This window comes from Maylandia zebra, linkage group LG17 (assembly GCF_041146795.1).
Source record: "Maylandia zebra isolate NMK-2024a linkage group LG17, Mzebra_GT3a, whole genome shotgun sequence".
Lineage (NCBI taxonomy): Eukaryota > Metazoa > Chordata > Actinopteri > Cichliformes > Cichlidae > Maylandia > Maylandia zebra.
The window spans coordinates 35716289-35730991 of record NC_135183.1 but is presented as its reverse complement, the minus strand read 5'-3'; the positions used below and the strand labels follow the sequence as shown (position 1 = coordinate 35730991).

The 14703-nt window shown below is 41.9% G+C and overlaps 1 protein-coding gene across 1 annotated transcript in view; it reads right to left on the bottom strand.

The window, feature by feature from the left end:
- cerk (ceramide kinase) overlaps positions 1-14703 on the bottom strand; it is a 51775-nt gene that overhangs the window by 3306 nt on the left and 33766 nt on the right. The window contains exons 9-12 of the mRNA XM_004553935.4: positions 13214-13319; positions 12871-12950; positions 8917-9122; positions 3310-3488 (exon numbers count right to left, since the gene is read on the bottom strand). Coding sequence (XP_004553992.3) covers positions 3310-3488; positions 8917-9122; positions 12871-12950; positions 13214-13319 — 571 coding nt within the window. The remainder of the gene's footprint in view (positions 1-3309; positions 3489-8916; positions 9123-12870; positions 12951-13213; positions 13320-14703) is intronic.

Sequence of the window (14703 nt, the reverse complement as noted above, 5' to 3'; positions counted from 1 at the left end):
AATGCACCATTTAGCCTGAATAACAAACCATCAACTTAATGACTATGTTCTTTTCTGTGAGACTTTACTGCCCATGTGGCCGCAGAAGCAACGGAACGGCACCCCTGTGTTAGGACTCGACACGCAAACTTGAAAGAGACAGTCTGACACACAGAAACCTTTAAAGTGCCGCCTATAACAGATGGAGTATATGCACAGAAAAAAAGCTGTAAAATGGCCAGTGTGTTGTACAGTCTTAATTACTACCTGTGCCTTTTTCTCCTAAATGATACCTATATTTACGTCAGAACACCTGCTGTTTTCTTGGGGGCGTAAGCAGCAGTTAATATAATGCTTTATCTCTAGATTCTATTTATACATGAAATGAAAACACAAAATCAAGCAGAGGCATCTTCAGGTTGTAATTACATAAAAAGGTACCTTAGCTTGTTTGTAAGTATTTGTCTTTATCACAGTTGTGCCTTCAGTTTAACTTTTGCTAAAGATGTACTTCCTACATCGCACTCTTTTTTTCCCCCTCCAACTTTCCTTCCGTCGCACCCGGGCTATTACCATTTATTATCCAAGCAGCACTCTGGCTGGCTCACTCCAAGAACGATTAGTGGCGAGGAAGAGGCAATAAAAGGACGGACTTCTGCTTTAATTAAAGGGGAGTAGCCTTTTAACATGGGGAGGGCCGTTAAATTAGCAACATTACAGCGCCATGCATCATTGGCAAAGTACAATGGAGCATGAAATAAATGATGCGTCAAGCAGTGCCACGCCGGCTGTATAGAGATCTGATAGCGGGGAAAGCTGAAGTGTGGACAGGGCCAGAATAATGAGGGGGGCTAATTCCATTGAGTTGCCAAGATTGTACAGCGGGGAACAGTGAAAGACTCTCCTGACCAGAAACTATTGGACACTAGTGGTGCTAATGGCACTGCTGCTCTCGCTTCTGTCTCGCCACACAGGAGGACATCTTTATCACCAGCCCTTCTTTTATATTGACAATTTAGCTACACACAGAGTATTGTCGTTGTTAGATCTTTAAATCCTCTACATGTTTTTTCCTGCTTTTTCTTTCCAAATTCAAGTTTTCTCATATAACTCCTTAGCATCTAGCAGACCACTAGAATTATTTAGCCAAAATAGTAAAACTATAGATTTGGGCATTATAGTTTCTTTGCTAAAAACCCTTCCTTTTGCCTGTACCTCTAACCCTAGATGGGTCACTGACAGATATTAAAAGTTTGGATAGCTTGTAGCCAAGCTAGCATTGCCATGCGAACATGTTATCAGCCTAATAAGTCTTCGGTCACTTAGGCCAGCGGGCCATGGACCGATACTGGTCCGCGAGTCGTTTGGTACCGGGTCACGAGAGTTGAGGCTCAGGTGTGAAATTGATGGTTTTCAGGGTTTTTTCGTTATTTTTGATCGTTTTTATCGTTAACTCAGTTTCCCTGGGTCTTTTCCCTTGTGCTATGAATACATTTTCTTTGTTTTGGTACCGGTACTGGTTTTATTTTGTTGTATTTATCCGCAACTCCTTAAAGGCCAGCTCGTGAAAATATTGTGGCGCAAAAAAGGTTGGGGGCCGCTGACTTAAGCCTGGAGCCCAGTTGGTAAGTCCCTGGCAATCTCCGCTAACTAGGAAAAAATGTGCATTCCCCAACCAGTTTTCTACTTGTCGAGTAGTTTGGTATCTTCCATGTTAACTAAAGTGACTGCAGCTAACTCCAGAAACCACTTGCAAACAGTTGAGGAAAACTCTCCCGACTGATGGTTGCCAACTGGTCTCCATGCCTGTGTGACTAGAACCTAAGGTCCATGTTCACCATCCTAAAACTCAGTCCACTTAAGCAGTCATCACTTTGTCAACGGCAGCTGCTCTTTAGAGGACATTTAGAGGATCTCGTTAGTTAGGTAAACCTTTTGTATATTGCCCACCCTCTAATATGCCAGTCAAAGGTATTCTTTGCTTGCACTGTTAGACACTTCTAGGTCTCTGGTCATCAGTCTGCTGACCTGTTCTGGCATGTAACCATGCTAATGTTTAACAATTCTCACTAAAAACAGTTATCTAAGGCTGATCTGAATGTCTCGATCTTTAATGGCTAAAATCCAGGATTCACAGAAGTAATTGGGATCAAGGAACATGCATGTCGGAACAGCTTTTCACAGCCATCTACCCAGTACCTTTAGGTGTTTCAAAGCCATAAACGACCAAGGCGAAAAGGCAAAGTCACGGTCACCCAAGTCCACAGGCTTTTTTCTACGATTTCAGTTTAGATCAAAGCAGCGGCTAAAAGTTGTACATCTGAGTTTTACTTCAGTGCACTGTGAATACAGAGTTGTCAGGCATACAGAACATAATCTGTTTCTACTTACGCTTTAAGACATAATACTCAGGAACATTTGGGGCAATTTAAGCCAAGATTACAGCTTAATACCCAAAAGGAAAGTCTTTACCACAAATATCCAGCCATGATGATGCAATAGGTATGAGCCCCGCACGTATTTCAATACTTCATCCATTATACTGTTCCTACAATATTATGTGCTTCAATTCAGAACCATTTGCCAGTCGTCATCTATGCCGAGTGATCCAGGCCCGTCTTTACCGCTCCGCCGCACAGAGTTCATTTTTAGTGACAAGCTTCATAAGACGGTAAAAAGAAGTTATCGAGGTTTGCTCCTCTTTACCAGGCAAAGTAGAGTTTAAAAGCATTAAAATGTCTAATATATGAGCAAAACATTCATCACAACTTATAAATAAAAATGCATTTTATTGTTTTTCCAGTGTTTGTTTCCCCAAGTTTGAGAGATTTCTTTTCTTTTTTCATTTTTTTAAAACACCTTAGTGTATTCCAGGCAATTTCACATGTTCACTGCAGTCACCAAATGTTTCTATAAATCACCCAGAGGATCTTATATGAGTATGCAAATATGCATCTAAGTAGACCATGTAACTGTACTGAAAGTCTTCCTTTTGGGGTTTAACCTCTTACCACAGAGGTTTCTTTGGTCCGGATATTCCCAGGTATTTAACCCCTAGTGGGATTTTCCCCTTGGAGGTGGTCCTCAGAGTTAATGACCCACCTTGTAATCATTTGAGTCTCGGAAGGGGTGTCAACATTATAGGTGCCACCTATAACGCTGCCCTGAGAGTCTGAGATTAAGACTACCATGACCTGGATGACATCATTCCTCACCTGAGCCAAATGCAGTATTTCTACAAGTAAGACCTTGGTTGAATCTCTTATGATGCCTCGTAGCGTACGTCGCACAATTGTCTGTGCAGTCACACATGATTCTGTTGTCATTTACCTGACTTGAATGGCAACCTCAGGCAGGATCTCCCCATCGCAGCTCCAGCTGCCGAGGGGAGTGCTGTAGCCAGTCTTTGTTGCAGGCTCGCTCAGGTCTTCCAGTGAAACCAGTATGTGGCGCTCTGGCTCGAAGCGAAACTTCCTCACCCGGTGGACCTCTACAAAAGGGTGGTCAAACTGGGGGAGAAAGGCAGACCCACATGAGAAATGATGAAAGGGGAGAAGACGGACAGATAAGATAGACAAAGGAACAGATGTTCTCACAGATGCTGCAGATGTTATGCTCCCGGATCACCTGCAAAGGTTTCAAAGTGAGCAGCTTGAGAGCCGACACAAGAGCTCATCTTTGTTTTAGTGCTCGACTAAATCAACGTTTCTTCATTCAGAGTCACAAGGAAATAAGACGTACTGAACAGTGAGGATGGAAAACAGCATTTTAGAAAAGAATTTCTAATTAGAATTTCCTCATAATAAGTGTCTCCACCAAATTTTGAACTACAGCTCAATATATAATGTATAAATGCTTGTCTAACAACAATAAATGAATGATTAACCCTTGATTATGGGGAACGGAGCCTTCAGTCGCTCTGCTCCTTGGCTCTGGAAATCTCTTCCTCCAGCAATAAGAAATATAAACTCTCTTCCTGCATTTAAGTCACAGCTCAAAACATCTGTTCAAACTGGCTTATTCGCTTTAGTGCTGATTTTATCTGTTGTCAAGTTCTGTTTTGCAATTTTAACTTATTTTATGTATTTTATGACTGTTGCTCCTTTTATTAATTTTGTTCTTTTGTAAGGTGACCTTAGGTTTTTGAAAGGCGCCCTCAAATAATATGTATTACTATTATTACTATTATTATTAAAGTTTCACAGAGCAAGCACATCTACTATCACATGTCCCGTTTTTCCTAACACATGATAACATTATAGCCATAATGATTTACTGACATTTTATTGGAAGTTAAAAAACAATGGCATGAACAATCTTAAGCTGTTTTACTACACAACCATCTGTAACCATAACAACTGTTAAACACTGTTCTCACTGTTACAGTACATCATAAAAAAAAAACAAATCCTCATAACTCCTGTCTACAGTGATCAAAATTTATTCAACATTCATTAACAGAACACTAAACAGACAAAGAAATGCTTATGACACATTAGCCTGGTCGTTCAAAGAGGTTGTAGAGACCTTGCATATGTGGGGCATCCACACTTTCCCCCACATTCACTGCAGCTCAGGTGCTGTTATAATATTATGGATGTGCCAATCACGCGTATGATCGTCGTTTTAATCTCAGTTTGCTCAAAATAACGACAACTAGTTCATGTTTTGGACAGTGTAGTCACATTGCAGGTTCTTGTGCATCTTCTGACCTCTGCATGACCTCATTTTGTGCACCATATTTCCCCAGTCATACAGGAAGCTGTTTGCACTTCACTGACTGTTAGATTTGTGTTGTGCTGTCATTTTTTCCCCCGCCTGCTCATTTCTTTATGTGTACTATAAGACACACGCTCCCTGTCATTCTTCATTTCCATTTGCTGTGCAAATGTACAAACCATTCATATGCAACACAAACCCCAGGAAACAATGCCGCTGTTGTGTTGTACATTATCATTGTCGTTATTATTAAATCCTTTATTTGAACAGTCTCACTGATATTGCAATCTCTTTTTCCAGCTATATATCAAAACTGCACTTTATGAGTGATCACAAATCAAGAACAACGTTGAAATATCCCAGAGACTGCTTTGTTTTCCTCAATTATAGCGAAGTATTTAAATCCAGTTTTTTCAAGTTCGGCATGAATAACACGCACAGCTCAAGTTAAAGTGTCCTGTGACCCGATATTCTAAGCACCGTCTTTAAATTTGATTAAGGAGCAGAGGCAAGCAGGAAGTCTTTGCAGCAGGGCCTTGTAAATAAACATGATAGAGAGGACCCCCCCACTTTTCCATACATGATGCCACAGCGAGTAAGAAAAGAATCGCCTGTAATAAATCGTGATGGACCGTGACACACAGAATCGAGGCTTCCAGGTGGATAAGAAGCATGCATACAAACAATATCACAGTAATCAAGTGCAGACAAAACAGTGGATTGTACACTGACCTTACGACCTGCGAATGAGAAACAGGATTCGTTTCTGTATAAAAACCCATGAAAGGCCCTTTATGCTGTTTCACTTTTCTAAAATACCCCTGCGATCTTTCAAAGCCCAGCAGGTGCCCATCACTGCAGGAACCTGGGCAAGTGTGGTAGTGGGAACGCAGACGGGTCCCATGACTTTGTCAAGGTCCTCGTTGATCTCTGTCTACACTGCCCCAAACCAAAACTTCTGTTTCCTGAAGATTTCTCAAACTGATGGATCCATCAGGAGAAACTTGGAGTTCACCATCTAGTTCAACATGCATACTGGAGGAGCTGGGGATCAAACCACTGACATTCTGATTGGTAGGTGCCCCATTCAGGGCAGGGATAGCTCAGTAGGTAGAGTGGTGGCCCTATGATTGGAAGATCGGGGGTTCAAATCCACTGAACGGCTACCCTGAGGCACCCCTGAGCAAGATGCCGTCCCTACACACTGCTCCCCGGTGCCCAATTGCTGCCCACTGCTTCACTGAGTGAATGGGTTAAATGCAGGGAGGAATTTCCCCACAGGGATCAATAAAGTACACATTATTATTATTCTACCACCTGAGCCACAGCCCCATCCAGTGATCAGAGAATCCCATTTTCCTGAAAAATTACACTTAAATTTAGTTTACAGGCTCCTTGTGTGTAGAGTAAACATTGTATTTTTCCTACTGTCTTCTTACGGAACGTCCTTATATCAACATGTGGGCCTTTTTTCCTTCTTTTTCCAGTGACAGATGTAAACAGGCAAAAGGGAGAGATGCGGGTCAGATAACATGCAAGTGCATGAAAACTGTGTGAACGCTGGAGGAGTGAAGGAAAAGAGAAAAGAAAGATGAAAAGAAATTATTTTGTCAAAAATCCCCTTTCATCTCCGTCAGTGTTGCAGAAAGCGCACGGACAGAGCTGAACCTATTTTCTTAAACTTCACAGGGTGCCACTTTCTCTCTAAACTCCTCTCTGTTTTGTCTTGCTTTCTTTCCGTACCTTCCTCCCCTCTCTTTCTGACCCTCTCTCATCCTGAAAGTGGAGTGAAAGCCATTTATTTCACATCAGACCCGCTTTATGACTGCAGCCGCTTTGCATTCATGCTGGATGGTCTGCCTAAAAGGCTTTCTGACAAGGCCATGAATACGCTTAGTGGCTTCTCACTCCTTGTTTCTCTCTGCTTGGCTGGACAGTGATGCTGATATTAGCTGAACTCTGACGCAAAGTCCCGATCACCCTACTCATACTCGTCTCCTGTTCTGTGCCGCAAGTAAAGCGGCAAAGACAGCCTAGAGATGCAGCATGTCATCATTTTTCGTTGCCATTATCACATTCAGACATCTGCGATTCCTGGACGGTGGTTAACGAGACTTCCTTTTCTTTTCCTTACACAGCTGTGACAAGTGAGTGTGTAATATAAAACAAGCTTTAAACAGCAATGCTAGCTTATCAAGCTCAAATAGCCAGGGCTAACATGCTCTCTGAAACATACTTCTATGTCAACATCTACTTACTACGATGATCGTAGCATGTGTGTGTGTATATATATATGGACCTGTATGTACCCGTACCTCCTTAACAGACGGGCAAACAAACTAACCCCCCAGAAAAAATGTGCAAACTCCATCACACACACACAGCAGTTATTAATGTCTCTATGTTTTTAAAATTTCCCTTATGTGCCATTCAATGTGTGTTGCCCGTATGCAACACACTCGAATTTAGTTCGAGTTATCATTAAACACAGAATTTAAAACATTCTGTGTAATCATGTAAAACAAACCAGTTGCTTGATTTGCAAACATTAAAAGGGAGGGAAATGTTGAAAACTGCTAAATAAACATCATGTATCATTTCATTAATAATTAAAACGAAGTGAAAATTCTGTTTGTTTTGTACCTTTACTTTGTAAAGGTGATTGAATGATCCGTGAATAAAAACGGAGCGGCATTAGTTGCACAGTCATTCAAACTGAATTCCCCAGCTCATGGAATAATAATGGCCATCTTATTAGTACCATATATTCAATGTTTTTAATGATAATTATTTTTTTAAATTAAGACACTGTGGTACTCTTGGTAATAGTGGTATTTGATTATAATTGATAGTTGCTGATTGTTTGGAAAAGTTTCTGATTGACAAATAAATATTCATTAGTTACATTGTTTGTTGTTGAAAACAGAAACAAAGAGCGACTTCTCCATTTGGGAAATTGGGACAATCGAGCATCGCGCTACCGTTTGCTAATTAGACCCAGACAAATCGGAGGTAATAGATAAACAGAACCAAACTGTGTCCCATTGCTAATATCTTGCTTTTGACTCTCAGCGTTTGGATTATAGCATTCAGGGGAAATCCTCAGCAGTCAAAGTCATTTTAATTCCTACATTCAGCAGCATTGCCAGTGAAGGCTGGTAATTTTATGTCGTGCATGCACATTTCTCTGAGTCATCTAGATGCTAAAATATTTAATTGGGACTGGAGACACGCTTCGTGTCACTCGGAGCAGCAAAATCTTTCCCTTTGCTTGATAATTTCACTGTAACAGCACCCGCCTCTGCGCTCTGCTCTGAATACCATTTTCTTTACTTTATCATCATCGAAATGTTTGCCTTTCTGTGCCGCTGTATAATGTCAACTCTAAAACTGGAAATCTATCAAATCATCGAATCAAACCACATCACAGGTAATATTTTACCTTTGTGATTTAAATATCAGGGCACAACTGAAAAGGAAAATCTGACATTTAGAAATCGCCTCACAATGCCGGCTTGGGCTAAAAACACTGGAAATTCACACTTTTACCAAGGAAGCCGGTGCAGATAAAATTACTTGAGATCCCTCTGAATGGGATAAACTTCCTGTGGTCCTTCCTGAGGTAATTATTACTAATCACTAGACTACCCCTGGTAATACTTGTGCTATCCTGTGAGGGCATTAGTCTGGTATGAGCCTGCTCTCCCATACAGTGTATCCCTGATGCAGCGATTACCGGTGCCTCTCTGGACTAGGGTGGAGGTTATTTATGATATGTGGGAAGGCATAAGGGCTAAGGCATTTGAACTAAAGTGAACCAGAGTTGAGAAATTGAGCAGAGTCAGCAAAGGGAGGTGCTAGCACAGCAAGTGGGCAAACTCTTCCTTCTGCTTACTCGATTACAGGCTCAACACACTCAATCCATCTGTGCACAGACTGGAAAGTCATCATGTTGAACTCGATGCTGTGCGTAGTGTTTAACACGATGATTGACAGAGGACTGCTTCACTGTTATCTGAAGATTCCTTCTGTTATCCCTGCTGGATCCGAATTGCAGTCTTTTCCATTCAGTAAGATTACGCACAGCATGCCCCGCGCTTTACATTTATCGACAGTTTAGGCATATTAGGGGAAAAGCATCTTAACTGCTGCATGCCTATTCGGTAATAGCAAGTGCATTGAGATTTGATTGCACACAGCGCAGCTGCGTACGCCCACCTGATCGTCTTTGTTGGTGTGTCGAAGAAGGTGTTTGAAGAAGTCCAGGCGGGAGCAGTTCCTCACCAGGATCAGGTCTGCATTGCCGTCAGCGAGGTGGGCGAAGGGTGACAGGCCTTTTGGACTTCGAGGACAAGCGCAGCTCATGTTGGCTGCGTTAATGGCAATAAACTTTCCATGGATCTCATTCCAGTCACTGCTGTCATCTGAAACCAACATCAACACATTTAGGTTTACAAGTAAGAACAGACTAGATGAGGTGAAGTCATTCATACACAGATGTTACTCCTCAAGCTGCAGTTCCTCTGATGGCCACTTGAGGCTGGCTCCAAAGGTGAGTCAATCCACACAGACTGATGTTAAAGTGCACGACTTTAGCTATAAAAAAGAACGTCTTTGCAGCCCGTTTACATACACTTTTCCCCTTCTTAACATCTTTAAGGCAGTGTATTTTTTTTTTAAATGACCCACCTGTTTGGATTTAGTTTGGGTGTAGCCACTTTGACCGTCACGTGTGTCAACAGAAGATAAAACTGTTTCAGCAGTCTGTTGCTCAGCGCTGACTAAAAGATATGTGCGTCTGCGAAGTGCACCTATACAGTTTATGGTTGCAGTTTGCAAGCCAACTTGGAAGTCAGCAAATATGGTGCTTTATATAAGTGTGTTAGGTGTTACATGCAGTCTGATTGCAAAACTGTGGGCACAAAGCAGCTTAAGCTGCAAATTGTTCTGTGACACTTGCAAAGTAAACTTACATGTAAACACTATTAAATTGTGCGATTACTGTTGATTTGCATTACCTGTAATGCAAAACAACCATAATTACCCTTTTGTGATCGTAAGAGGCACGCAACCCAAACAGTACTTTTCACTTTAAACACACCTTTGCAGAAGAGTTCAGTTTCATATCAATGCAGCAGAGAGATATACTGCCTTTAACTCAGAGTTACGTGAACTTTACGCATGGCAGTCTTCTCCAATGAAGTTTGGACACCTAAGCATAAATTCGTCCAAATTTCCAGAATTACTCCTGGAATTACTTTGGTAGAGCGTGCAGGAGATGGGCCACTTCTCCTCTCCAGCTCCTCACCTGACACACCTGCTCCATTTCCACACAAGCGCAACTGGACATCAAATAGGTTTACACACTAGGAAGCTGGCATTTGTTGTGTTTGAAAAGAATCTTTGCTACCAAGGTCAACAGTGAGTTCAGCGAGTTTCATTCAGTTGCACATTTCTAACTTTTGATTGCTGGATGTCAGCATCTTTCTCCTTAAAACCTTTAAAAACTTGACTTGGTTTCCAGTATTCCATATGAGGTTGCCAAATGTGTAGTAATCCATTGCACTGCTGAACCACACTACAGAGCTCCAAAGCTGCCGGTGCTGTATGCTCCAAATAACCACACTCACTTTTATTTAAGTGCACTCCACTTGGAATTAAATGTGTCATGTTGATGGAGGGAAATGGTGAGTTAGCAGCAAAAAACTAAAAAAATCAAGTGGTGGTGAATGAGAAAAAAAAAATACTTTTTTCACAACCCCGCCTCAAGCAGTCGAAGGTAATCTTTTAAAAGTGTGAGGTTATCAGTTTGCTTTTGTCCATTTGTGCTTTTGCTTAACTTCTTCTGCTGTCTCTGCAATATTCAAACTCCTCCATGTGACATTGAGACTCTTAAACAAGCAAACCTTGAGCTGAAGAGATTTTAAGTTCACTGGAACTTTACCTGCAATTCGGCTGCAGCTCTGCCACATTTGCAAAAAACGCCACATTTAATTTCGTTTTGGAGAATTCTGAAAACCTCAAGCTATGTACTTGTACAACTGAGATAAGAGATGGAAAAAAAACCCTCATTGAGCTTGTCCAGAAGGGTCCATTATCAAGCTGAAATGAATAATCTGTGCACCATCAGGTATGTGGGTTTGAAATATTTTCTGCATTTTGCTAAGTCTTTATGAGTCCTGGGGTTAAGCTCCAAGCTTGTCACAGAGCAATAGTGATGCTGATGAGGGTCCATTAAGATCCAGATGTCTTGGCAGCCGTTCTCAGTGCAGCTACCCCGCTGACTGAGCCAAGATAGAAACTTCCCCGCCGACACCAATCTACCAAGGCTGCGAGTCTTCCGCTACGAAACGCAATTAAGCACGACGAGGTAACGGTCAACAAAAGAAAGAGGAAGTCGTACAAAGGTGGAAGGCTGATGGGTTAACCGCGAGTTTGCTCGTTATGATTAAATGGCACGCGTGGCCTCCCATACCGCGAATGACAGACGCGATGGTTGCACTTCACAAATCACCACTCTGTTCCTCCGAGATTAGTGGCTGTTTACTTGTGCGATGGCGTATCAAAGACAGTGCTATCACCCACGGGACCGCCGGTGTCTGTCACCAGGGTGATAGTTGCTGCAGCAAGCTGGAAAAAAGTGATCACAGACATCCAAATTAGCATCTGACTGCTCCGCGAGCACCTCAGAGGGAAAATTATGTGATCTCGGAAAGCAAAACGATTCATTACCCACCCCCCCAACACACACAGACACACACACACGTTGCAAAAGCAAACTTACAGAGGTGATAACGCGAACCAATGATAACAAGCCCACCGAGGCTACTTTAAAACAACAGTATTCTAATTGGAAAGCAGTGATGTAAAAGTTAAAGAACAACAACAAGACATCCAACGGTGGACTGTAGGCTCTGCGTTTGGAGAATGTTTCCAAATGAGTGTTTGCTTTTGCAGGAGAGGCTGGCTCATTTGCAGTGAGGGAGTGTGTCGTGCCTCATTGATTTAGCAGTTGTCTGAGATTTCCCTCACCAGAGAAGAAGACAGGAAGAAGAAGAAAAAAAAAAAGCACAAAACAAACAGCAGCAGTGGCGTGAGGCAAAAGCCCCTGTCAGTGCTGGCAGAGCCAAATTTTGTTCTGATTAGTGGAAACTGGTCACACGGCCCGCACAGATACACAAACAGGTTGCGCTTGCTTTTATATTTAAAACAGGCGAAAAATTAAAAAAAATATAAACACAAACACTCCAGAGGAGCCCTGAGTGCCAGATAGCCAAGAGAAGATACTGCTGAATTTAACATCCTGACACTAATTAGAGAACACACACGCACAGATCATCTGCAGCTCAGAGTACACACTAACACACACTAACACACACTAACACAGGAGTCAGTATTTCATCTGGCTCCAGAGGGCTTCTGCTGCGGTGTCGCGGTTTTGAGAGGGTTGGGGGTAATAAAGTGTGTGTGTACGTGTGCAAATGGTCAGAGGGAGAGCAGGAGGTGGCTGTCGTCCTCGGTCCTGTGCAGACAGAAAGAGTCCGACTGGGAACATGTAACCTCGCAAAGTAGGCGCGAGGGCTGGTTGCTGGAGATTCGGTAAATCAATAGGTTAAAAAGGAAAAAAAAAAGAAAAAAAGAAGGCGGCTCCGGGGGGGGCATAACAGGGGAGCTATGCACTGTCACTAAAAATCACTTTACGTTTTCTCATCAATAACTCATCAAGAATCTCATCAAGAATTTTGCCGTGCTGCGGGAGAGAAAGAGGAAGAAGAAAAAGGAGAAGAAAAAAAATCAACCCAACAGAAAACCCAGGAGCGAAATGTTGCGAGGGAGAAGATGATGCGGTTATTTACACTCAGTCCACCTCAGGTACTTAATCTTTCGCAGAAAAAGAGAGAAAAATGCAAATCTTCCCCTGTTTTATGTGTACGACTTCAAGGGAAAAGACAGCCAGCGTGGGATTGTCTCCTCTCCTCTTTTCCCCCTTCTTCTCCTGTCTCTATTCTTAAAACTACAGCCTGTAAAAATACTCATTTTCACATGTATCAGAAGCCTGGCAATGGTTTCAAACTAGACAAACAAGCAGATAACGAGGTAGAGAAATGAGAAATGCACTTTTTCCTGTGTGATTAAGGCGGTACATTTCTAGTAATAAACCCGAACCCGTACCTTTGCCTGGCTTTTCCTTCTCCTCCGACACGTCGCTGTGCGTGTCTTTTGATGAGCGGTTGTGCTGACAGATGCTGCACCTGAAATATCAGCGACACTTTGATTAAAACATCAGTCTCCCTGCTGACATTCCAAACTTTAACAAGCCTAAATGATGCATTTGATAGGAATGCATTCGGTCCATCTGAAACCCGGCTCGGCTTATAAGTCTAAAGCCTTTTGTAGCTCGGTCATGTCACATTTTACGCTACAATAAGTTGTCGAGTTACACAGTGATGGCACTTTTTGGAAAAGGATGAAACTTTCCTGAAAACCCGAAATAAAGCGATAGCTTTTCATTTACCCGGATCGACACTGCAGCTTGTCCCTCGGATTCCCCACGTCGTCCTCGGCGGGGAGGAAAGAGACTGTGCCCTCGTAGTAGTTGTGGCTCAGAAAGGTTTTCACACCTGGAAAGGAGACACAGTCAGTGTGAGTGCAGAATCCAAATGTGCCGTGTGTTTTATTTTGTTGTGCTTAATTTCAACCTGAACTCTTTTTTTTTTTTTTTAAGGTTTTACTAGAAAAACAAACAAACAAAACACAACACATCAGCTTTCACTTTTTAGGCAAGTATGTAACCCCCTACCCTGCAGAACCACTTTATTGATCACTGTTGATTACTGCATAAAAGTTTGATTTTTAAAAACCAAAAAAAACCCAAAACCTTTCTAGCTTATTGCATTCATATTATTTATTAATTGCACAACTCTCTTGCACAATGTCACTTTCTTCTGTAACTTCATTTTGATTTTCTGTAGTTGTATTTGTAAAGTTTTTGCACTCCCTCACAGCATAAGGCACTCACAGTGCTCCTGTGGCACTTTTATTTTAACTATGCTGTTTATTTATTGTAGGCTGCACTACCTTTTATTCTTTATCCTGCTGCTGCAATACAATTATTTCCCTTGTGGGTTCAGTTGTCTACCTATACTAACTACCTGTCCATCCATTCATCCACCCATCGGTCTCTTATTGCATCACCATATCAAATGCTGGCACTGTGTCCGAGCAAATATGCAAAGGGTGTTGTTTGGTCTTTGCTGCTATCGCATGCAGAGTTGTGTCAATATTTAGAGTTTATTATATACTCCTCCTACAAATGATCATAACTGCCAAATTGTGACACCTGTAAGGATGCTGTGTTAAACGTGAACACAGGGCTAAACCTAAGTGATTTAACTTTGGTCAAGTTTTCCATTTGGGAACACGTCTAGACAGCTTCCAGTGTGGATGCTATCTTAGCCTCCTTCTGTCCACTTGCGCTGTGCGCTGTGCGATTTTACGATAATCCTCAAACGGCAAAAGAGCAAACATCAAGCTGTCTTTCAAATGGACTTGAATTTTGCTTGGAGGATCATTGTTGGTGAGAGCCGGGCCTACAGCTACATCTAAGCACTTTTCTGCAGTTCACAGTGGAATGGTCCACAGTTTCCAAGCCCAACGGTAGCCCGAACCACTTCCATGTGAGTCCTTCCACTCCTTGAAATTGAAAATCAATGACCATTCTGACACACAGCACACATCACAGGCACCAAGTACACTGGGACATAACATGACTAGAGAACATTTTGATCACACCTCATTTTTTTGTGCATACCTGCAACCAGGAAGTGTAAATTAAAGTAAAAAGATGAGTTTAAATTTATGGATTTCTATTTTGGATAAGTGGAGCTCAATTTTTGTGGATGAAAATTGCTTATTTCTATTCAGCTGGCTCTAGTTTAGTTTCCTATCTGTCATCATAGCGTTGAAGCCTAGACCAAAAAAAACAATAATAATAAAAATAATAAT